Raw genomic sequence first — 25,356 nt, forward strand, 5'->3', positions numbered from 1 at the left:
TTCGATCGTGTGTGTGTGGGTGTGTGTGTGGGGGGGGGGGGGTTCGAGTCGCGTAAAAGGCCGCGTTCAGCATGGAGCTCTTGGTGTTTTTGTTGTTCAGGTTTTTTTTGGAATGGGTTTTTGGTTAGATACCTGAAATAAGGGCTGTGGTTCAAGCTCAAGAGATTTGAACATTTTGTTCTGCGACATAAAATGCGTTAGTAGATAAAAAAGGCGGTTGCTAACAAGCAGCTAAATGAGACTACAGAGGTTGTTGTCACATTAAACGTCTTCACGCCGAAACACAGAAAGTCATCTATCTACTCACTAGTCCGCCTTTACAACCCTGTTGCGTTCATACTCTATAGCTATCTGTTTATATATCTATATCTATCTATAGTATCTTAAAAGTGAAGGTTAGTGGTGATGACGTTATGCGACCATGCTGTAGTTCGTTTATAGCCTAACGTTAGCTTTTTACTACTTCAAAAATCCTAAAAGTGGTGTTCGTTAGTGAAGATTATCTCGCTGAACAAAATGTGCGAGTATCGTAAACTGTTTGCCACAGAGCTTATTTTCTGCAATAATCCAAAATCCTGTGGACAAATCCAATTGGCTTTTTGTCGAGGGAACCGGAGTGATGCTAACTTCCGGATTGGCCCACAAAAATACGCCATCCCTGCAACACTCTATTGATGTTGTGACTCTTTAAACGCCCCAAATGGAAAAACCCCACAGCCCGATCTGCTGGGTTTCAGGATGAATCAATCTTCCTGAGGCTCTGCTGAGCTTTCTGAGCTCGTCTGATTCTCTCCTCAAAGAAACTCTGTTGGTGCTGATTCCTCTGATCCAACCTGACCAACCACTGCTCCCTCAGCCTGGAGAGAGAGAGCGAGAGAGAGACAGAGGGAGAAAGGACAAAGGGGCAGAAATTAGTGGGTGATCAGACTGAAAACCACCCTACTTAACCCATAAGAACCCAGACCCATTTCCCCTCAAAGGAAAATTATGGGGAATACACCACAGACCAAGTGGACCACATTGAAGACATTTCTGATGTGTTTTTTTTATACTACCCCTTAATGTCAAAGATCTGTGATGGTACATATACGTTACATTGGGCATTTATGGTAAATTTACGTGTTTTATTGTTTTATATTAATTTGTTCAAGAAATATGGTCATTAGAATCATTAAATGGGTTTTAACTTAGTATCAAAATACAGGCTTTTTGAAATGAGTTGCTTCCTTCACTTGTGTTTACATGTCACACCACCATTTTGAAAAGGTCCCAACCTGTCACAGTCACATGACTGTTACATGACCACCACACCAGGATGTTTCGTATATGTGGCTTAGGGACTTAATGAGTTAAGATCAAGCACAAAGCTGTATAAGGAAGATTCTGGGGCCTTTGAAGTGTGTGTTACACTGGTGTCACCATGGGTTCTTATGGGTTAATGCTCCCATATCATGTTCATTTCAGCTCTATATTTTAATTCTGGGACTCCACTAGAGTAGCTTTGCATGATTCGCAGTTCAAAAAAATCTTTATATATCTTCTCCTGGCCCTTTCTGCAGCCCCTCAGTTCCCCCCTCTGTCTGAAACAAGCTGTTTTAGACAAACTCAACATCCTCCAAAAACGTAGTTGTAGTCCTGAGAAGAGCGGTCAAATAACTTAGACAGACTGAACGGGTGGATGAGCGTGTCCCTGTACTTGGTGGGCATGCTGTGCCGAGATCAGATGACCTGCTGCATGACTGTATAGCTGTGACATCACAACCTGATGGCTCATTTGAAGGCACAGTGTCTGAATACGGGCTGTGTTTCATTTCTCCGTGGACTGAGCGTTTTGATACTTTCACAGTATTTCTACAGCACCTGGACCTGCTTCATAATCAAAAAAGACGTGGAAATCTCACTTTCCACAATATGGGACCTTCACTACCTAGTTCACTAGTTCACTACCTGGCCCCGCCAACAGTTACCATGTAAACACGTGAATTAAACAAAAAAATTATATATTGTATGTACGCTATGTATACAAAAATCTATACACATTATCAAGATGCTGCAATGGTTAGGGGAGCTGTGTCTTGTGAGCTAAATAGTTCACAAATTGCATAGGGCCCCCAAAAAGCTAGAAACGGCCACCATATCTTCTGAGGGAGGACGGTCTTTATTCACACCTCCACCAGAGGTCGCTAACAGTAGGAAATCCCTTTTTTCACAAAAGTCTCTCGAAAGTGTCACACAGGTGTCAGAAACCCTGGCGTCATTCTGGACGCTGACCTCACATTCCAGAGCCACATTTATAGTACTGTTAAAACTGGATTTTTATTATGTAAGACATATCGCAAAGGTAAGGAGCAACGCTGAAAAAGTCCATTTTAGTTTTAGGGTTTATGCTTGTGAGCTATGAACCAGCTAGACCCCTCAGGTCATCTGGAACAGGCCGCTTGGTTATTCCCGGGGTCTCCAAGAACATACCTTTAGTTTTTATGCTACAAGCCGCTGGAACTAAATTGAAAACGTTCCTTTTTAGCCGCACCTTTCGGTAGTCTGCTTTACTGGCTCACTGGTCGGTTGATGGTCTTAATTCATTTTTTTTTTTTTTCTTTTGAATTGATTCATTTTTTAGTATTCTTACTTGCTTAATGGTCTTAACTCATTTTTACACTATCCACACTGTTTCTGGCTGCAACTTCTGTGGTAGCTAAAGTTCCACGAAGCACATTGTGCTTCCACCTGGAATGAAATGTGCTATATAAATAAAGTTTTGCTTGCTTGCTTGTCAGGAAATTTAAACAGGAAGTTGTTTTAGGTATTTAAACACACAAACCAACGCTGTCCTTTTACTGGTGAGGACCTTCTCTAACGGAAATAGGAGACTACAGCCATGCTAGCAGCTCAGCGGTGCTTTGAGCTACATGCTAATGTCGGCATGCTAACATGCTCACAATGACAATGCAAACATGCAGATGTTTAGCAGGTATAATGTTCACCGTCTTAGTTTAGTGTGCTAGTATGCTAACGTTTGCTAATTAGCCCTCAACTCAAAGTGCAGCTGAGGCTGATGGGAAAAACGGCGTCAATGTAAAAGGGCCCAAACAAGCACACACACACACAAAAAATACCGCACTAACACCTGCTTGACACTGAGATATTGACATTTAAACGTTCATGTGTTACCTAAAAGATGAGCAGAGGTTTTGTCAGAACATCAGAGGCCAATATTTACCCTGGCACCATAACTCCTTGGCTTAAATTAATCGTGCAGTCATCCAGTGAAACTTGATCTGCCGTCATCGCTGTCAGGGCTAATTGTGTTCAGGAAAAAGAGGGACAGTGTGTGTGTGAGAGAGAGAGAGAGAGAGAGAGAGAGAGAGAGAGAGAGGCTGTGTTTGCTGTGACAGGATTAATATTGTTGTGTCTGTGTTAGCGAGCGTGCATCTGTCAGCGCACTCCGCCATGTGTTGGTTAATCTGCAGTCTGACCTCAGATATTCACACTGATCTCCAGGATTCAAACATATATTCGAGCTGCCTCTAATCAACATTCTCAGGCTACTATGTGATGACAGACGGGCGAGCTGTAAACATAACCGAGGCATTTTCCAAACTAATCAGGTTATGACGGAGAGACGGGGGCAAAGGACTAAGGACAGTAATAAAGTTTATTTTTAATGCTCTTTTCCTCTCTGACCCTGGCAGTTCGTCCGTCTTAACAAACTTGTGTTGTTTGTCTAAACTTTGTTCAAACCCACAGAACGTTGAACTTTTGAATCCTTTGCAGGATGCATCCCAAAGTTTCCAAAGATACCAAGTATGTCGGGCTGCATTTCTGGGGGATGTTTGATGGGATGGGTATGAATATTTCACTCATCATAAACATCACACAGCTTCAAATGAAGAGATGGAACAACGTGGTACAGAATTTGATGTTGTCAGACAGAGTGGAGAAACAGGATTCTTCTAACTTCACAGCCGCTAGTAAACTCTGCTGCTGTAATCCCCTGAACATACAAAATCATCAGTAACAGAACATTTGATCTCTCTCTCTCTCTCTCTCGTTGTCTGACAGGTGGGTGAAGTTGCTGGATTGGATTGTTTGACTTGGAACGCTTAAAACATGTTGTGTGTCAAATACATTTTTTTCCCCAAAGATGGCTTCTGTCATTTTAGGTAGCTCTCATCACGCTGATGTTTGTTCAAGTGTTTTTAATTTGGTGATTGACTGCTCACGATTGGGTCTCGCAGGTGTATGGTCGGTGCCATGGACTGTATAGAAAGATGGATGACATCCCCCCAAAAAAGGGCCAAACTAAAAAATCTAAGTACACATCAAATCAATTTTTCCCAAAGATGGTTTCAGTCATTTTAGGTAGTTCTTATCATGCTGATGTTTGCTCAAGTGTTCGTTTTTCTGATAAGTTTGGTTTTAATGAGTTATTTGATGCTATAAAAAGGGGTTGAAACGTCACTATTGACAGCTGTGACTGACTGTGGTGTGCTCACGATTGGGTCTCGCGGGTGTATGGGCAGGACCTAAATATAAGCGACTCCACCCCGCCTATCACTACTGCACAGACTCTGGCTCCAAATGACGTTACCAGCGCAAGATGGTATCCGGGATATTTTGGATCCATTTTTGTACAGTGGTAGGAAGTGGAGATGCATCTATGGTCGGTACCATAGACTGTATATAAAGATGGACGACATGACAGTTTCCCAAAGAAAAGTTTAAAAAAATTGAAGTGACGTCTCGATCGCCCCCTGGTGGCTGGCTGCAGTTATAGGCCCCCTCCATGTTAGTGGATGGGACATGGGCCAAAAAAATGTAAGTATACATCAAATACATTTTTCCCAAAGATGGGTCCTGTCATTTTAGGTAGTTCGTTTTAGGTTAGTTTTAAGTGTTCGTTTTTCTGATAAGTTTGGTTTTAATTAGTTATTCGATGCTATGAAAAGGGGGTGAAACGTCATGATTGACAGCTGAGATTGACTGTGGTGTGGCCGCACCGCGGCTCCACTCACCGATCACCACTGCGCAAGATGGCCGCGCCTGTATCCGGGATATTTTGGCTTTTTTTTTTGTACAGTGGGAGGAAGAGGAGACGCGTCGGCCATCTTTATATACATTCTATGGTCGATACAAACATTTTACGCTCCCTAGAGAATACTAATGTAGGGGGTGCGATCACTGCAGAAAAATAAGTAAAACGTCAAGTTAAAACACACACCAGTAGTATATACTGATTTCTTCGCAATATTGCCATTTTTAACAATTTTGTCTGGCACTGACAAAAGATGTAATTTTGCAGTTTGGGTTGGAGGACTTGTTGAAAATAAACGAAAGGTTCTTAAATGCCCCATTTACACTTGCTTCATAATTGGATAAAATTAAAAAAAAAAAGCTCAAATGGAGTGGCTTTTTCCTGTGGCTTTAATGACACAGCGAGGATCCCAGATAATGTCGGTGTGACTCTGTAGAGGCTATTTCCACCGGCCACGTACTGGCATAGTTACGCTTGTGAGGAGCAAAGTGTAGCTACGCTTGCGAGGAGCAAAGGTTACGTTCATTTTGGACGCCTCCCAGATGCACTGAGCTTTTGATATCCAACCCGCCCAAGAGGCATGATTGTGGCAGAGCGTAAACGCGGGACTGTGAACCAACAAGACTTAAAGCTGACCACTCGTAACAGCCACCTTCCAGGACCTTTTCAAATCTGAGCATTTAAAAAATGACACATCTGAGGTGGGGGTATATGACCCCCTTTTAATAACTTTGCAGCTGACCGTGTCAGAGAGCTGCTCCTCCTGCGGTTCTCCTCCTCGTCCATCAGCTCACCATGCTGGACAATCCTTTGCTCCCAGAACGACTTCAGCTTCTGTTTGTCGTGGATCCGGGCTGCGTTCATCACCTGGCAACAGGAAGGCAAACCGTGGTCACGCGAAGGGGCTTGCGGAGTGTTGCAAAAGAACAATCGTCGATCTGCTTCGGTTACTTACTGCACAGTCACGTCTTTCGCCTTCCTGCTTTTTGTCTTTTCTCTCGTTCTCTCTACATCTCCTAATGTCTCCTCCTGTCTCTTGTCCTTTCTCTCCTCTTTTAACTCCTCCCCTCCTCTCCACCTTTCCGTTTTATTGTCTCCCCATTTACTCTTCTCTCCTCCTCCTCCTCTCACTTTTGTCTTCTTCTCTTTCTCTCTCTTGTTTTGCTGCTGTGTGTCAGCTTTGGGGTGGCGAAGTGTTGGTGTTTGTTAAGTGAGATCAGAATTAAGGTCGAGGAGGAGGATGATCAGCGGCCAATAGCTTTAGTTTGTCACATGACCCTCCTCAGATTCCCTGACTTGTCCCTCAAGAGGTGTTTTTAATGTGTGCCGTCATTTTTAAAGGGCCACTTCACCAATTTGACACTTGGAGACGAGTTAGTCACCAGGGGAAGGACTACTCAGCTCTGAAGGGAGATTTCTGATTATGTCACGGTGATGTCATCAGGGTTGTGTGGAGACTGCAGATTTATAACAAAAAAAGCCTGTGTGAAAAAAAACGTGGCTTGTGGAGTCTGACAGACATGGCCAATTACCAGGCAATGGACGCTACTGAGTGGCATCATGGGAAATGTAGAATTCAGTGTTTTTGGAGATTGACCCATACAAATCAGCATATTTCGGCCTCTGCCGCACAGATTTTGACCACTCCTTTTTTAATCTGTCTGTCACAATTTACCCCCAATTCATAGAGTAACATACTGAATCACTGCAGTACCCCTTTAAATGTTGCTGGAGAGTCCGCTTACAATGCTGTTGTAGCGCACCTCCCCCAGTAAGAAGGCAACATGTTTCTTCTGTGTTTCTACTTCTCCTGTATGGCTGTTCAAAGAGTAAATGAGAGTTCATTTTGGATCCATTCAACATTTTCTGAGATAAAACTTGTTACGTTACGGCTGCTGTAAAGTTGACGGACCTAACATCCCAACGTTGCCCCCAGCCTGTTTTGAGTGGATTTACCCTTTAATAAATCAGCACAAGCAGGATGTTTCGGTCTAAATGAACATCTCTTCAGGTCACAGAGTACAAGGACATTTTGATTTTTTTCTGTTTCTATTCATCTGTCCACACTTGTATTATTACACACACACACACACTCACAGAACTGTACATAAAGACACAGATGTCACATGGCTTAACCAAACGGCACCAGGACCTTCACCACAGCTTAGTCGTCTTTACACCTCCAGTGTGTGTGTGTGTGTAAGTTTCAGAGAGCAGGCATATTATATATACATTTATGATTAACATTTAAAAAACATCTATGTCTGCAATGAATCAATAAATGTGACAGAGTTCATGATGAAAAGCCGGAGCAAAACGGGTACAATGAATGACGTAGAAAGATTAATATCCCACACTGCTGTTCACAATACACCTAAAGGACCTAATATAATAGCTATAATATATACACATATCTATATATCTTTGACTCAAACGGGAAATATGAAAAGAAAATCCATAAAGGTCTGTCAGTCATTTTTCTCCCCATAACATTTCATGTTCAAAGTTGTAATCCTTAGGATCTCATTTCTGGTTGATTTGGTGACACTCGTGGTTACCATGGTAACAGCACGTGCAGTGCAGCAACACTACAGCAAGCACGTCTTGAACAGCTGATGTGCTGTATCTGTTTACAGTGCAGCCAAACAAACTCTTATTGTTTTAATGAACTGCTTCCTCACATATTTACAACTCAAAAGAGGCCCACAATAATAGTTCTCTTGTTTTGTAGATTCATGTCTGTGACCTCGCCGACAAATACATTGCACTTCCTGTGACTGCTTCACAATAAAAGCCACCCCATGTTTTGCCAGTTGAATGCTTTAAATGTGAAGCAGGAAATGCTCTGTTTGCATTCGCAGTGATTACTGTTTGCTCTCTTTACACCGAATCAGAGCTGAGCTGGATTAAGCAGCTCTGATACGCTGTGAAGAGGGCAAACAGTAACCAGTGAGGCTGATATAAAATTACAACCACTAACACTGGCTTTAACCACCATAAGCCGCTGAGAGGCTGAGACAGGGGACAATCCACACCCCTGGGAACTGTTGGGTCTCTGTAATAACATTATAAAGAGTCGGTCTAGACCTGCTCTATTTGTAAAGTGTCATGAGATTACTTTTGCTGTGATTTGGCGCCATATAAATAAAATTGAATTGAACTGAATTGAATTGAACCTGTATGACACGCCGTTTGAATGATCCACGTCCTCTTCAGGTTGTGCGTTTAAAGATTTCAAAGTAAAGTAACACAAACAAAATCCATTACATGCAGTTGATATGTGCCAAAATCAACGTGGATGTGGTCAACAGAAAATGTGGGAACCCTACTCACCCCCTCTCAGACTGGTGAGAATCTAACCCCCGTGACGTCATGCCATACACAATAGGTGGGATGGCAATAAACAAACATAATATAAATATATACATGGCCCTACACTCCAGTGTAGGGCCATGTATATATTTATACAGAGGAAAAAGCTTTGTGCCCAGCTTATGCTACAGGGTTGCTTAAAACTGACAAGATCAATGTGTTTCTCTCAGCGCTTCACTGACCAGCATCTGTGACCAGTGTCAGAAGTGGGGTTTGATATCACAAAAGTCTAAGATTTTTGATCCTATTTTGGTTTTCTGGGGGGTTTGTTGAAATGGCCCATCCCAGGTGTTTGTGTTGATCTTGCACACGGTTGACTGGGAGGCCAATCCCAGGAACTGGGAACTGTCCAGCCCATGGATTTTGGATGTACAACCGAAAGGCGACCTTCAGCGCCGATGCAGGAAGCAGTGTGTCTTTCGCGCAGCGGGGCACAAAGTTGACATGGTTGAGACCATCCTATCAACGCAATTGCCGTTAACCCTTTTTACTAACCTTAACCACGATCTTTCCCGAACATTAACCATACTGTAAGGATGCCATGTGCAGATATTGTTGAAAGTGAGAATTTGAAATTAATGAATGTAAAAAAGGTTTGAAGGATTTGGCAGAATCTGCAATACGTTGTTGTCTGGCAGTAGGGTTGGTATATACAGTGTACCCTGTCATCTAGAAATTACATCTATATACTGTATACCAGTGCAATACATATATATATATATATATATATATATATATATATATATATATATATATATATATATACAGACATATACATTGCTATTGTATATATTTTTTTATTTTTCAGTTAAATATTGTAAATGTATTTTTTTTTTATATTTTTTACATTTTTTTATTTTTTATATCTTCTATTTTTACATACTTCTCATTTCTAACTCCATACTAACTTTTTCTATTCTTCTGTAACTTTCTGTGACTTGTCCATTTCCCCCCGGGGATCAATAAAATATTTCTGATTCTGATTCTGATTCCGCATAATACCAATCTGCGACATGTTTTTGGGAGGAACGTAATGCCACCCAAATTATGTTGACAAGTTATTTCATTTGTTCTCCCTGCGATATCCTCTCTTGCATTATAATATCTGCAACCAAAGCATTGCTGTTTACTGTTTTTGATGTTTGTGTTTAGGCCCTCACAGCTCTTTGTTAAGGTTCAGGAAGTCTTGGGTTAGTTAATGAAAAAGTCATTGATAAGTCATTGAAAAGTTGATTTTGCATGCTCACCTCGCCTTTCCTCGTAGCATCACCTGATCTAGCGAGTGGTCGTGGCTAACGCAAGAAGGCTGTGAAGGCGGACTAGAGAGTAGATGACTTTTCGTGTTCGGCGTGAAGACGTTAATGTAGTCATCTCATTTAGCCACTTGTTATCAACTGCTTTTTTTAAGACATGTAAAAGCTTCAAAATCTATCTACTGACGTATTTTATGTCGCAGAACAAAGCGTGAAAATCTCTTATTTTATTATTATTTTTCTCTTATTTACCTTATTTCAGGCATCTAAATAAAAACCCATTGACTTCCAGACGAGGGAAACGGAAGTGTAAAAATGCTGACTCGTTTCAGGGTTTTAGGAGTCATTCCTGCGGCGCTCTATTACATTTCCCTCAAAACCTATTTGGCAAAACAAAGTAGGAACATTTCTGGGAGATGGGGTTATGTTACTTTTCACACATGGCTCAGTTCTTTCTCTCTCTCATTAACACACAGCAGCTGGAGTTAAACTGGATGTCAATGTCACAGTAGCACACCGAGTGTGTGTAATCCCCCGAGCTACTAATATACTCTAATAGTAATATCATCTAATGTCATAACGATGACATGATGCACTCATAGTCCGTGTGTGTGTGTGTGTGTGGATATGTATTACTCATGTTGCGGGGACATAAATCTGTTCACACAGTCACATTGTGGGGACTCGCCTTCCTTTTGGGGACAAAAGTCCCCATCAGGTAAACCATTACATTTTTTATTTTCGGGTGAAGACTTGGTTTAAGGGTTAGAGTAAGGTTAGGTTTATGTTAAATTTAGTGTTAGGGTTAGGCAAGTAGTGGTTATGGTCAGAGTTAGGGTCTCCAGGAAATGAATGTAAATCAATTCAGAGGACACTCTGAAGTGATGGAAACACGACTGTGTGTGTGTGTGTGTGTGTGTGTGAGAGAGAGAGAGTTACGTTTTAATGTGCATCTTCTTGCGGCTGCTGACAAAATCCCTCGACAGACGAGTCAGATGGAAGGCATTACAAAACTCTGATATCATATCACACACACACACACACACACCAATGACTTTTATTCAAATCCATCCAAACAGCTGATCAGCACGACTGAGCAAACTTCCCTGCTGGGATTAAAACAGCTGACAGTAGTGTGTCTGTGTGCCCGGGTTAATAAAGCAGGATGCTTTTCAAGGATCGCTCCACTGGTTTTTGTATGTTTCACTGGTTAAAGTGACTGTTTTTGACTTCCTACTTCAACAACAGAGGTCATGTCAGTTACAACAGATTGTTATGTTATGTAACATGTTTTCACGCCAGACGAAATAGCATGTGGTAAGGTTTCCTCCCAATTTGTTATCCATGATGATCCCAAAGTGTGTTATAGAGCCCAGAGCATTTGTAACAATCCAATCATTTGACATAATAAGACTAAATCAGAAGGTTGGTCATCTTTGTCGCAGTATAGCGACTTTTCAATCTTTACAGATTGGTCTCATTCACACACCGACGGCGAACGAGCTGCCACGCGAGCAATTTAGGGTTCAGTGTCTTGCTCAAGAACACTTGGCAAATGTGGACCCGGGGGAGCCCCTGCAACACTGCTAACCACTGATGCCGCCCGTGGTTTCCCCATGTAGCTCCCCACAAATGCATTTTTTTTTTCCACATATTTGTTTCAATTGGACACAAATCCAGAGGTTCTAAATCTGGTAAAGCATCCCTAAATCTTACTTCTTAAATCAAAGTTTAATCTTTGAATTCATGTCATTTACTCACCCAATCAGAGATACGGGTCCTCCATCAAATAAACCCATTTGAAATAATAATAATAATTAAAAATAGACAAAAATTGACAAAAGTGAGGACATTTGAGGGTGTAGACTTGGTTTTAGGGTTAAGGTTAGAATTAGGTTTAGATTAGGGTTAGAGGAAAGAATAGGGTCCTCATAAGTACAAAAATAAAACGTGTTTGTGGGGGTTAATGGCAGTGTGTTCTCTCTGATTGCTGCCAGTGAAGTGGACAGATAAGAAACACACACATACACACTCTGAAGTGCAGCAGAAGGACTGGGATCTAGTGTGCAGGCTGATGATGTTTTCTCTCTCTGGGTTCATTATTGGTGATGATAGTTGAGCACTGAAGCACGGGGATTGTTGAAGTCGAGGACGGCGCGAGGTCTCAGGAGGACGTGGAAGCGTGGGATAAAACCATTTCACTTTTCTCCTCTTACTTTCTTTAATCCCTTTAAATCTACTCCGATCTCCTGCTGAAACCTCTTCTGTTCACACTCCAGAAGCTCCTCCGTCTCCATCTCCTTGAATCCCTTTAAACTCCTCTTCAGGAGATCGACAAACAGAACACCCAGGAAGCGGCAGACAATATATAGGTTTAAATGCATTTACAGACTTACAGACTTACAGAAATACTTTATTGATCCCCGGGGGGAAATTGTACAGTACCGGTGCTCCCATTCCAGAGTAAAGTAGCATAATTTAGAACTAAAAGTATGTACAAATATAAAATAAGAAATATAAAATAAAAAATATACACATTTACAGTATTTAAGTGAACAATGAGGTAAAAAAAAAAGATATATATACAATAACAATGTATATGTATGTATGTGTTGCACTGAAGTGTATGACTATATACACTACTCACAAAAAGTTAGGGATATTCAGCTTTCACATGAAGTCGATTCACATTGAGCAGAAATGAGGAATGAGATGAAGAAATTACCATTGCATGCTTCTACTTAAATGCCCTACTTTCATGATATATCACTGTAGCATGAACTTTTTACATTTTCCATAAATTTCACCCGAAAGTCGAATATCCCTAACTTTTTGTGAGTAGTGTATCTATTGCACTTAAACATTTAAGAATAAATAGTGAGGTAGTGTATGAACAGGTGAAGTAGATACAGATTTCCAGTCACTTCCTGAGTGTCTGACACTCAGAGAGAGGAGTTAAACCGTTTGATGGCCACAGGCAGGAATGATTTCCTGTGGCGCTCCGTTGTACATTTGGGAGGAATGAGTCTCCCGCTGAAGCTGCTCTTGTGTCCGACCAGTACGTCACAGAGAGGATGTGAAACATTGTCCAAGATGCCCCGCAGCTTAGACAGCATCCTCCTCTCTCACACCACTGTCAGAGAGTCCAGCTCCACCCCCACAACGTCACTGGCCTTGCGGATCAGTTTGTTTAGTCTGTTGGAGTCCGCCACCCTCAGCCTGCTGCCCCAGCATGCAACAGCATAAGCAAGACATGGAATCTAAAGAAAGAACTGTTTGAAAATGTCCTCCTGCTGGTGCGACGAAGGACGCTCCGGCTGTGCTTTTCCTCAGGTCTAAGAGTGTGAAAAGCTCCAGCGGAGGCAAACAAAACATCTCAGCAACAGCTCTGACAGGATCTAAGAGGTGAAATCACATTTTCCAGTCGTTCTTTATGGACGTTGTCTATCCAATCAGAACACTCACTTTAAAACAAGTTGTTGGCAGGATTTCAAAGGGGGAGATTACGGTTTGATTACTGTGGGATTAAACTGAGACAAAAGCCCTGCCATCCACCCACTTTCTTTTTTTTTGCCCTCATATAAACCAGAGGCTAACTAAATGCAGATAGATAGGCTCCCAGTGGAGAGGGTTAACAAAGTAGATTTACTCAAGAACGCTACATACAGAGTAAAATGTTGAGGTACTTTACTTGAGTACATCCACATATTACTTCTATTACTTTACAGATGAAGATTTTGTATTTAAAAAAAAGCATATAAAATGCAACATATTGAGCCTGTTCAGACCTGCTCAGATTTGCGGCGTTTACTGATGGACAGAAAGCTTTACTTGGTGCTAAAGTAACCGCTAACCGTAGCTGCCGTTAGCTAATTAGCTGGGTTAGTCGTGCAGCTAGCGGTCTATTAGCTGTAAAGCTTAAATAAAGCTTTTTTAAACCTCCTCCACAGCCCGGGCAGTGAGGCGCTAACTGGACGGCTAACTGAGCTCGCGGTTAACTAACTAACAAGCAGCTACAGTTAGCGGTTAGCGGACCAGGAACCTCCGTAAATCACAGAGAGTTGAGGCAGAGCAGCCGGAGGACATCAGGCAGCGCGTTTCGCGTGTACTCCATCTGCGCGAATCTATTTCGCCTGTTGATGTGGCGTCCTCTTCTTCTCGTTTCACATTTTGAGTGCGTGCATACATCTGCTAACACAGAGGAAATGAACGTGGACACGCCACCTCCGAATGTGGTCTGAGCGATCGGATCTCAATGCGCCTTGGGTGCATTCACACCTGTCTGAGTTGTTGTGCCATTAAAGAGACATTTCTCCCTGTCCCCACCACTATGTCCTCTTAGCAGGATAGCCAAGGGGACTGATAAAATGTAGTAAGATAGCTGAGACAGCTCTGCAAGGAAGTGACATTCTGTTACATTTGGTATGTTTGTGTACCTGAGACATTAATATTTCATTAATGATTTGGTTTGATTTTGGCGCTTCCCCTCTGTTCAGCTCACCTTACGTTCATGGAGTGGGCAGCTTTTGTTTTGCTTTTTGCTTCAGCTTAATTTGTCGAATCCCGTGTTTCCACCCTGCTTCCTCCTTCCATTTGACCTGTCTTCCACATCTCTTTTACAGAAAAGTCCAAAAATGACAACAAATATGTGTAGCAGAACTTTTTGGTTTTTGTCTTCGCTCCTACCTCATTCATCATCTCATGACTGCTCAGATTTATCTGTTGATCCTTTGAGGGGGGGGGGGGTCAAGAAAAATTTAAACTATCTCCACCTCAAGCAGCTACCAGTTTATTATAACCTTTTCTAGTTTTGAGCCAAGACAAGAATGATGCTTTCAGGCTAATTCGAACGATTTGAGCTTTACGGTATTATTATTATTACCACCAGTTATATTTAGAGCTGTGAGCTGTAGCAGCCCGCATGCCGACAGACTGCAGAACCACAGCTGATGTGTTTGTTCAAGATAAGAGAGCAGCTGATAATCAATACACACCTCATCAATAAACTCTAGAGATAAGAGCCAGGAGAGCTCCCACTGCCTGCAGATAACAGAGAGAGAGGGGGAGACAGAACGTTTGACGGGAAGTAAAAATTCAAAACTAACAGTGATTTGTTTTAATATTTACTTTGAAACATTATTTGTTCATGTAAGCAGTTTCTTTTTTTTTTTTTACCATCACGTTACTCCCAGTGTCACATTTGTTTTAATAACGTACACGTGTCATTTCCGTTTAAGACGCAAAACTCCACAACAGAACAATTCCATGAACACACAATCAGTACGTTTCTATTAAAAAAGGACAAAACGCCACATCACCTCAGTTTGTGCAAACAGACAGAAGACACAAAGTTAAAAACCAAGAAACTCTGCGCCTCCTTTTACAAAGGAAAAAAAAAACATTAAAAAGGTACAGATCCTAAAATAACAACAAAAAAACATAATTTCATAAAAATCTTATGTACAGCTTCCTTCACACACACCTTGTTCAAGACATCACAGGTACACAGTCGAGCCTTCCACTGGAAGGAAAAGTTTGAAGAAGCAGAGACACTTCAGATGAACGCCAGTCGCAGCCGGTTCACTTTCGAGGTTTTAAAAAGAGACTGGGCATGAATTTATGTGTAAAGCTGACAAGTTCTAAAATGGGAGAAGAAGATAAATGCCGTGTTGTCATCATGGTTATATTTGGGGTCTGTTGCCTTCCGTGGTTTTTAATTACATTTTAAAACGCTATTATTTTCTGCACTGGAGAGGAAACAAATGTGTGGGGTGTGGTTCAAGTCCATTCAACCCTCAGTCCTTAAAAAAGATCCCCTCACATTTCATAGGCACGACCTCCTCCTTCAAAAAAAAAGAAGCCTGAAATGTGATGCAGCGAAGAACCGCTCATTTTAGCACAAAAACACCCCCTGTACGTCCCCATAAACCACAACATCGCAGGAGGTCCCCTTAAACCACAACATCGCAGGAGGTCCCCTTAAACCAACCACAACATTGTTAACCACACTTGAAAGCGGCATATCTTCACTTGTGAACAACTCCTGAGCTCACTCCTCCACTGCTGCAGAATTTTGACAAAACACAATAAAGACTTTCTAAAAGATTACGAAGCTGCGACTGGGTTTGTGTCCAGCACTCTTGTTTTTTTTGTTTTTTTAAACCATCAGAGGAGGAGGAGGGGAAGCAGGGGAAGAAGCACCGTCAGATACGGAAAGCAGCCGGTCCGTGCTGTCCTGACAGCTGACGAACGATACCAACGCACCTCCTCCGAGTCATCTGGGAAGTAGAGAAAGACAGAAAACGAATGAAGTACTGCGTTCATCATTCGGTGCAGATCTGTGTGTGTGTGTGTGTATGTGTGTTTAACCCTTTAACACCGAGTGTGTCGTAGGAGACACGTTTGCGCAAGCGCACTTTGGATTACCATAATTACGTCACGGTTTGCACTATCGGAAAAATTCCAACGGTTTCTGAAAGCTGAGACGTTGCGCTTTACAGCCAGTTTTAGGTTTTAAACCTAAGCCTCAAAATGTCCGCCTGGACTTTTTTGCTTATTTTGACTGAGAGGCGCGAGTGAAATTACCGTAATGACACCATATTGGTTGTAAAGCGCAAACCGTGATGTAATTATGGTAATCCAAAATGTGCTTGCCACGAACGCACCATGGGGATGAGGTTAAAAAAAAAGCAGAATCTGCTCTTACATGCTAACATTGACTGAAGTTTCAAGTGTCTGGCTGTTTGATTTTCATGGAAACCAACATGTGTCTGTGTGTGTGTGTGGTGTGTGTATCTTACCACAGTCTTTATGGAAGACGTGGGGGAAGCAGTGCAGGACGCCGTAACCACAGCGACAGTAGGAGCACCCTTTCTGAACCCACTCGCCATGAGGTATCGAACCACAGCTCCTACAGAAAGAGGGGACAAGGACAGATCACTAAACCGGGGACGCAATGAGCGCCAGCTTGGGGGAGTGATTCACTTCAGTGACGGATGTGCATCTCAGACTCAGAAAGGGTAAAAGCTGTTATTTACCTGATGCGCTGGTCGTACTCGCAGCTCCTCCCCGTGAAGTACGGAGGGCAAGCGCAGAAGCTGCCCAGGATGCAGGTTCCTCCGTTCTTACAGCAGCTACGACTCTGCTCAGCACCTATAAGAAAAAGAGAAAAAAAGGCAACAGCTCAGACACACGGTCGAATTTCCCTCAAATACACCGCTCAAACATGACACTTCCTTTACTTCCCTTTACTTTACTTTACTTTCCCGTGAGATTGATTGTTCACTGTCACTGAACCTTTTTTTTTTTTTTTTTTAATTCTTTTATTTTAGTTTGACACCTAGCAAAAAACAGCGTAACTTTGTTTTGAAAGCCACAGTGCAAATGAAAGTGCAATATGGAATACTGAAGGCCGCTTGCACGGGGGGGCCCGCAGACCTCCAGTATCTGTATCTGTGAGATAAACCAGAGCCTACATCTGGCGGCACATTCCTGTCGCCCTCTGCTTCACGTCGGCAGACAAACACAGAGAGTCAGAGCAAACGTCCGAAAATAACAGAAAACCACCAAAACACGCAAAGACTCTTTGGCCAGTCTTGTCACACCTCTTTGTTCTAAAAAGGGGACACGAGTTTCATTTGAAAACCTTTGAAGCCAAAAAAAAATTACAATAAAATATTTTGTCTCATTTTGAAGACAAGCATGAATGTTTTTTTCTAAATTCTAGTTTTATTTTTGTCCACTGTCCAACGCTGGGGTTGTTGGAAATTATTCTTAACAGTTTTTAGGCTCAGTTACCAAAAGAAGAACGAGTTTTCACAGTGGTAGGGTCTCCTTCTGTCTGTTTTGGGCAAAGTGGTAAATTTTTGTCTGCCTCCATCTGTGATTATGACGAAGGGTGCGTGTGAACTTACTGCCCGTGAGGCCGATGAAGGGCAGGACGGCGCTGGCGTCGCGGTGTTTACGGTCCCCGCTGTTTGGAGAGCTCACTTGGGTAAACTGACCCAGGAAGTCCTGGGAGGGCTGCTGGGACTTCCCCACCAAAGGAGATGACGAAGATAAAGAGGGTGAGGAGGATGCGGATGAAGAGGAGGTCTGGCTTCTGCTGCACTCCCCTCCCTCGCAGCCTGGGGAAACAAAAAGGCGACCAGGTCAGATTTTATCCGGAAAGTCCTTCCTCGCACTGACTGAATGGAAGCAGACTGTACCGCTTTTTTTTTTTATCAAGTTCAAATCAAAGACAAAGAATTTAACATGTCCACGTGCACATTCAAGTAATGTTGGCATTTCAAATTATTTAACTTTAGAAGCCCTGCTAAAGACAAACGCTTCCGTTTCTGTTTCGACAGACCTCGGGTCTGAATTGTCTCTCGTGCATGCAATAAAGTGCGCATGTCGGATGCGTTCAACAGACCTGAAGCCGGCAGAGCGGCAGCCCAGCGGACGCAGATCCCCGCACAGAACACGACCCTGAAACACATCCGAGCACATGAATCAGAAACAGAAATACTTGCTCCCATTCAAGAGAAGAAGAGTAGCATGAATTTCAGAATGAGCCGTGTGTACAAATAAAGATATTTAAAAAAAAAAAAAAAAAAAAAAAAATATATATATATATATATACATTTACAATATTTAAGGGAAAAATAAAAATAAACAATTCCGGGGTGGAAAAAAAGGGACCAGAACTCTCTCTACCGGCATGTTTGGAGGGTTGTGATAAAGGAATAAAAAGGAGAAAAGTAAGAAAAATAAGAAAACAAACAGGGGCGACTGTAACGGGCTGCATGCACGGTCGGCGCATGCGCACTCATCAGAACTTTATTAACATTTCAAAACGTCGGTCCAATATTCACACTGCGGAGACTCCCGAGACTCACCTGAGCAGCTGCGTCCAACTCATTTTACGAGAGATTTCCAAAAATAAATTATTTTTTCCCCTTCAGTCTCAACTCACAGCGGGAAAAATGTAATTAAATTAAAAAAACAAAACAAACGCACTTCCAAACAGAAGTCTGCCCGCCCCACCCCCGGACCAATAGCCGAAAGAATTTGCAACAGAAAAAAAAATTCGCCTGTTTGCGTTTTCCCCCCCCCAAAAAAATGTGTCCGGAAGTCATAAAGTTCTGGTCCTGAGCGAGTTCGGAGTGCGGTGCTGGATTACAATTTCAAACTATCCTCAGGCAGCAGCTGCTGATCTTTCCCTGCGGGTTGCGGCCGGTCCTCTGAAAGCGGTTTCTGCTCTCCAGGTGAGTCTCACGCGGGGGGGGGGAGGGGCTCCGGAGGCCCCGCCCACCCCTGTGCCCATCCGTCTGACGTGTTCAGCTGGAATCAACAATAACAGAAACTGATGCCATTGATGTCAAAGTTTCAACAAGTGATTTCCACATTGAATGGAAATAAATGGAAACCACTGGCGGCCCGTAGAAGGATGGAAAATATGTCCGAAAGAATCTAAAAGCACCCCCGTAAAAGCGCTCATCCGTCTGACGTGTTCAGCCGGAATCAACAGTAACAGAAACTGCATTGTCGTGCGTCTTCAGACTTCATTTTGCCTCAGAGGTTTAGTTGATCTGAAAGACATCAAAATGACCCCGTTTTGGAGATCCGCAGTTTTCCACTGGACTGGGCTGGGGGGGCATGTCCTGTAGGACTCAACTGTCTTCAAATCAGAGTGATTTCATTGCAGTGCTCTTGAAGCATGTGCGATTACTGAAACATGCTACTCCAACAGCTACATTTCACGTTCCGAACGTTTCTTCAGATATTTCCTTAAAGGTTCTATGGGGGGGGGGGGGGGGGGCTCCCTTATCTCCTCTCACCCACCCAGCCCTGCCTTCACATGTTAATGACCCTGCTGCTAAAAGGAGACCCCCCCCCCCCCGTCCCCACACACACTCACACACACACACTTCAAGACAACAAGAACCTTTACTGTCTATTCATTCATTTCTACATACATGCCATCTTCCAACAGTCTCTCCTCCAGTTGCAAACAATACAGTTAAAACCTGCACATGGAACCGAAGTTTCCTGGAGGGTGAACCTGGTACTAATCACAAAGTAAAATACAGACACAGGCTTTTCAGTTGAGCTCAGAATTTCGCATTTCAAAGCTTGTAATACGGAAAAGATAAAAAAAAAAAAGATAAGAAGTAATATTAACATGTCAGTTTGCGTCCATGATCTTGGAGGGAACAGCTCCTTGTCTTTTCAATCCGCTCTGCTTTTTGAGTGTGGACGCATTACTGCTCCCACGCTTGTCTAGTTGTCTGTGCTTTTCATTTATTTCCTAAATCGCATATAAAGTCAGGAATTTGTAGAGTGTGTTGTTTCATCCATGTGGGGGTTTTTTTTGTCTTTTTTTGGCTGATCTGTATCCATCAACTTTGTTTTGTGGTGTAAAACCAGAACTGACCCCCACACACCCCCAACCTTCCACTAATCTGCCTCTGCCTTGACCACAGAGGGACAATCAGAGGTGGAAATGGGTATTTTGTAATCCGTTGCAGCATCACAATGCAGTCTGATCTCATGCTAATACACAGCAGGAGAGTGGGCCGCAGGAGGGAAAGCCTGATCTGGACACAGCGGGAAATCTGCATGTGAAAGCGTCAGGCAAGCTCAGAGGGAGATGCAGATATATACGAAAGGAAGCACAACTTCATCATTATGTGACGATGCACGGAGGCACAGTGAAAGTCTTCACCCTGACACTACAACATACATGCATTTAATTCATTTCTGTGAAGAAGACTACTAAATCTAGACTACACAAACTTCCTGCAGGTATTAACATCACTGTTTAGGTTAATTGTACAGTTGATTGTTCTGTGCTGCTATGGTTTTTTATGCAGTGAGTATAATGAAATATACATGGAGGTATTTCAAAAGAAGTAGGGTACTTTTCCCCCTTTTTTTGTGATTGTATGTGGGTGGGTGGGGCGGTGGGGGTCGTCAGTGTACATACAATGGTAACATAGGGGTCCCTCAAGGAAAAGGTTGGGAACCACTCTAGATCCATAGCACCTTTCGGCTGTTCACAGCAGTCTCAGATGGCTTTTTTATGCTGGTGTATTTATTGATTTGTTGTGTACTGTGAATGCAATGTCTATATTGTTTGTGGTCTGTATGACTTGATTTGCTGGGAAATGGGGGTTTTTTCAACACTGGGGATTAATAAAGCTGTCCAATCAAATCTAAATAAAAAAAGAAAAACACAGGGCGCTCTGGCTCATCAACCAGCGGGGCAGTACTTCGGCCAATCGAATGCATGTGACTCCTCTCAATCACGGCAGCGAAAGACAAAATAGTTGCCGCCATGTTAAAACTTCCCAGAGTTGTGAAAGAGTATTGCGCAGAAGCTTTTACATTCACTCAGGCTGAACCGCCTGGATTGTACAGCTCTGTGTTTAGGCACAGCTGTGATTTGAGCTCCATGCTAACAGATGTATATATATAGTATAGTAGGTACATATCAACATTTATTAAGCCTACTTCTTATATTATTATTATATAAAGATATATTTATGTATATTTCATTATATTCGTCGCATAAAAAAACAATAACAGCACAGAACAATTAACTGTACAATGAATCTAAATAGTGAACTTAATACCTGCAGGAAGTTTGTGTAAAACTAGCAATTTGTATAAAATTCTGAACAATTACTATTTCCTGTGGATATTTCAGTGTATCAGACGATGTTTCAATATATTTTTTAGGAACACAATTCTATGTCCGTATTATGATTTTCTTTTAATTTCACTATCATACATGTGTTTTAAAAGCCCAGGCGGCCTGGCTTTATAATAAATAAATAAAGATATAAACTTCTAAAATAATCCTTAGATTTAGTTGTCTTCTACACAGAAATTGATTTTAATTAAATGCATGTATATTATATTTTATATATATATATAAATTCAGACAGAAATAGTTTCAGAAAAGTGTTACATCATTGGGCTTCAGACATTGGGAACAAAACATGTATCATTTCCTATCATGCCTAAATGCAAAGAAATAACTACGTAAATCATTAACTCCCAAATGAAACCTTTATCATACAACTTCATATTATCAATAAAATGTGGCCAGATGTTAGCTGAAAAAAGAAAAAATGATGGTTTACAAACAAAATTTCGAATAAATTTAGAATCATCTTACTGTATTTTAGGCGTTTTTGTTCCTACGGCTAAAAATGAATTAGACTTTGTAGCAAAGGAACTTTATTTTAATCTATTTATCTTTTGGGTGTGGAGCTCCACTGAGCTGCAGGCAGGCAGTCAGTGACTCTGTGTCTCCCTCTGGTGGCTGATTTATAAAACACATTCAATATGAAACTCGCTGAGGAAAAGTTCACTGTTCTTCAACCTGGATTTTATTGACTCATTGCAACAACAAAAAAACCCGCAAAAAAAACAAGTTGTTGTTCAAAACTGTAGTTTGGAGAAAGTAGGGGCCCTGGTAGCGCCCCCTAGAGGCTCCAGTGTTCATCACAGCCACGAAGTGAAGCACCGACCACCACCCCTAATCAACATGTAGCGTCTAGACCGTATTCTTTATAATATTATTAAAGAGACCCAACAGTTCCCACCATGAGCAAGCACTTGGTGACAGAGGAAAAACTGGGGTGTGCTGTTAAAACTGGAGACAAACAAACTGAATTCCTCCAGAGAAGAGGTGTTCGTCGGGGCTGCACTTTATGTGTATATAAATGTCTGGTTCTCCTCGAGGTTTCTGCCTCTTAAAAGGAAGTTTTTCCTTGCCACTGTTGCCGAAGTGCTTGCTCATGGTGGGAACTGTTGGGTCTCTGTATTAACATTATAAAGAGTCGGTCTAGACCTGCTCTATATGTAAAATGCCATGAGAGGTCTTTTGTTGTGATTTGGCGCCATATAAATAAAATTGAATTGAACTGAATTGAAATAAATTAAGTTGCCGCTCAGTTGGACCAATGTGCCGCTCCCAGCCTCTCCCTCCTAGATAGAGAGTCGAAGTCTCTGTCTTGTGCCGAGGACCTCGTCCTACTGTCTCCTACTGAACAAGGACTACACATAGCTGGACATTGTAGAAAAGTACTGTCAGAACTGGGCCCTGGCAGTAAAAATATGAAGAAAACTACTGCCATGATTTGTAAAAAACGCCCCCAGACGTCAGGAGAACAAATGCCAGTTTACATTACCAATGCATGTTGAGCAAATTAGGCAGATACCCACAGATAATTAACATTCAAAAGAGAGCGCTCGCCTTATCCAAATTATAACGTAATGTAAAGACACTTATTTGGAACATTGGAAAGAAGAAAGTGACAGCCAAAGTAGCTCAGAATGTTACCTGGCTCTCGAAAGAGATTCCGAACAGGCAGAATGTCTCTCTACTGTCAGAGATAGAAAGCAGAGACAGATCCTAACCGAGTACAGGCTCAACGACCACAAAGCTCAGTGCATCATGGGAAGACTCCCGGCAGTCTAGGCCTATAGCAGCACAACTAGGGGTCCAAGGCATGCCTGGGGGCAGGCCTAACTATAAACTTTATCAAAGAGGAAGTCTTAAGCCTTAAATGTGGGGACGGTGTCTGCCTCCCGGACCCAAACTAGGAGCTGGTTCCACAGGAGATGAGCTGTATACCTGAAGGCTCTGGCTCCCGTTCTAATTTTTGGAGACTCTAGGAACTCTAGTGGGGTAATAGGGTACCATGAGCTCTTTAACATATGATGGTGCCTGACCAGTAAGAGCTTTTTAGGTGAGGAGAAGGATTTTAAACTCTAAATGGTAAATGATCTCACTTATAGCGCTTTTCAACCTTCACGGTTCCCAATGCGCTCAGTCTCATTTACCCATTCACACACCAATGGCGACTGAGCTGCCATGCAAGGTGCTGGTCTCCATCGGGAGACACTGTCAGTGTCTTGCTCAAGGACGCTTCAACATGACAGGGGCTTGAACCCCCAACCCGCTCTAACCAGCTTTTCCTCCCACGTGACAGTGCTAACCACTGCGCCACCATGCCACCCAACTCTATTCTGGATTTTACAGGGAGCCAGTGCAGCGAAGCTAATACTGGAGAAATATGATCTCTGCATGGACTAGTTTTTCTGCATCTGTTTGAGACAGGATGCGCCCAATTTTTGCAACGTCACGTGGGTGAAAAAACAGCAGTCCTCGAAGTTTGCTATTACTTTATTTTGACAGCTCTTCCTGCTGGCCCAGGGAGGCTACGTAGCTGCACACGCAGAGTCACCAGCCCCTCATTTCCAGCGGCATGTGAGGTCATAACACGCGCAGAGGACCACATTATTTCCCAGACCCCGCACCCTTTCCACACAGACGCACCCGCCAACCCGTAGGAGCCGCTGATGCAGCTCCGCACCCACCAACGCTGTCAGGTGGACTTGACATCGCGCCTGGCCATGTTGGAAGCATGAAGCTTGCCGTCTGTGGTGGTGGGTGTTGGTATTTACCCTTACGTCACAGGGCGCCCCAAACTGTTAATCATTTACCAATGATTATTCCATGATTAACCTGTGATTTATACATTACTACAGATTTGTAATATATCAGTATATCACTAGAAAATGCAATTTCTGAAGAAATTGCGGCGTGAATGCTGTTGACAGTTGAAAGGCTGAAGCTGAACTGGATTGCTGGCTTTATGAAGACGCAGCTGAATGAGTGTGAAAAGTTGGAAAAATGGAAAATGGTCTTAATACAATGAATACGAAGAAGTTAAGAAAGGAACATTTAAGGTTTGAATGGAGTCTCTGCGCTGAAAGTATGAATAAAGAGCTCAGACTTGATAAAATGCCTGACAAAGTGCGAGTATGTCTTAGCACCTGTGTGTTTGTGTGTCAAACGCTAATCAGCTGATCTCACTCAGCCGTGTGTCCCCAGGTGCAGTCAACAGTTGCCATGGTGACGGCGCCTGGCCTTCAGACTAAAAGCATCGAATCTTTGATGTTTTCCAATAAGATTTGAAGGAAAACGGGCAGCCTGAGCATCAAATTAGACTAAATTAGACACTGTTCAAATTTTCTTTGACTGTAGAACGTTGTCGCTGCCTAACCTTGAGCGAGGACAAGGATGACAGGCGTTGACTGAACAAGATGTCTTCAGTTGAACCAACTTTTTTTGAAGTTGAGGGATTAAATCGGCGACAACTAATGAGCTGACTGAAAACCAATGATTCAATTGTCCAGTTGACTTTAAAGGCAGCAAGAGAAGTTGTTTTGAAGTTGAATGCTTCAGGGAGTACGGTATTGAGTTAGAGACAAACTAACCAAACAGCACAGTACAGTGCCCCATCACCCCTTTATGACTGTGTGTACATTGTCTGCATTACAGTGCAACCCATTTATATGCTTGCACATGGCTGAATAAAATCCTTACGAAAGAGAGAAATCCCCTTTTCACAACGTGGCGTTCTTCTCAAGAAGCGACGCGTAGCATCAGGCTACTTCACACCAGTACAGTAAATGGAAATTATAATAAAAGACAGTTGCCTTGTTCTCCTTGTGTGTCTTTTACTGCTTGCCGACATGTACAGCGCCCAAGGGGCGTAATGGAGAGAAAGTCATTTGTTTCCGACAAATCATTCCGAATGTGCACGCGAACGAACAGAGCATCACATTAAAAGATATTTAACGTTGTTTAAGGGTTGCCAAAGATAACACAATGTTGTCTAACAGGCAATATGT

At 42.5% G+C, this 25,356-nt stretch overlaps 1 protein-coding gene across 1 annotated transcript; it reads right to left on the bottom strand.

The window, feature by feature from the left end:
• Positions 1–733: 733 nt before the first annotated feature.
• tdgf1 (teratocarcinoma-derived growth factor 1) lies at positions 734–18,562 on the bottom strand. The gene is made up of 8 exons (XM_070925134.1): positions 18,540–18,562; positions 18,074–18,129; positions 17,574–17,786; positions 16,698–16,812; positions 16,461–16,570; positions 15,862–15,938; positions 5,778–5,902; positions 734–857 (listed from the first exon to the last, which is right to left on the bottom strand). The coding sequence occupies exons 1-8, from the start codon at positions 18,560–18,562 to the stop codon at positions 734–736; spliced, it is 843 nt and encodes a 280-aa protein (XP_070781235.1).
• Between the last annotated feature and the right edge of the window lie 6,794 nt (positions 18,563–25,356).

This window comes from Enoplosus armatus, chromosome 18 (assembly GCF_043641665.1).
Source record: "Enoplosus armatus isolate fEnoArm2 chromosome 18, fEnoArm2.hap1, whole genome shotgun sequence".
Taxonomy (NCBI): domain Eukaryota; kingdom Metazoa; phylum Chordata; class Actinopteri; order Centrarchiformes; family Enoplosidae; genus Enoplosus; species Enoplosus armatus.

Excerpts from the sequence above, each read along its gene's own strand:
- tdgf1 (XM_070925134.1), bottom strand. The coding sequence starts at position 18,562 with ATGAGTTGGACGCAGCTGCTCAG. Across the intron at positions 15,939-16,460 it reads CGTCTTCCATAAAGACTGTG|ATGACTCGGAGGAGGTGCGT; the intron begins GTAAGATACACA and ends TCTACTTCCCAG. Across the intron at positions 858-5,777 it reads AGGAGCAGCTCTCTGACACG|GCTGAGGGAGCAGTGGTTGG; the intron begins GTCAGCTGCAAA and ends CTCTCTCTCCAG.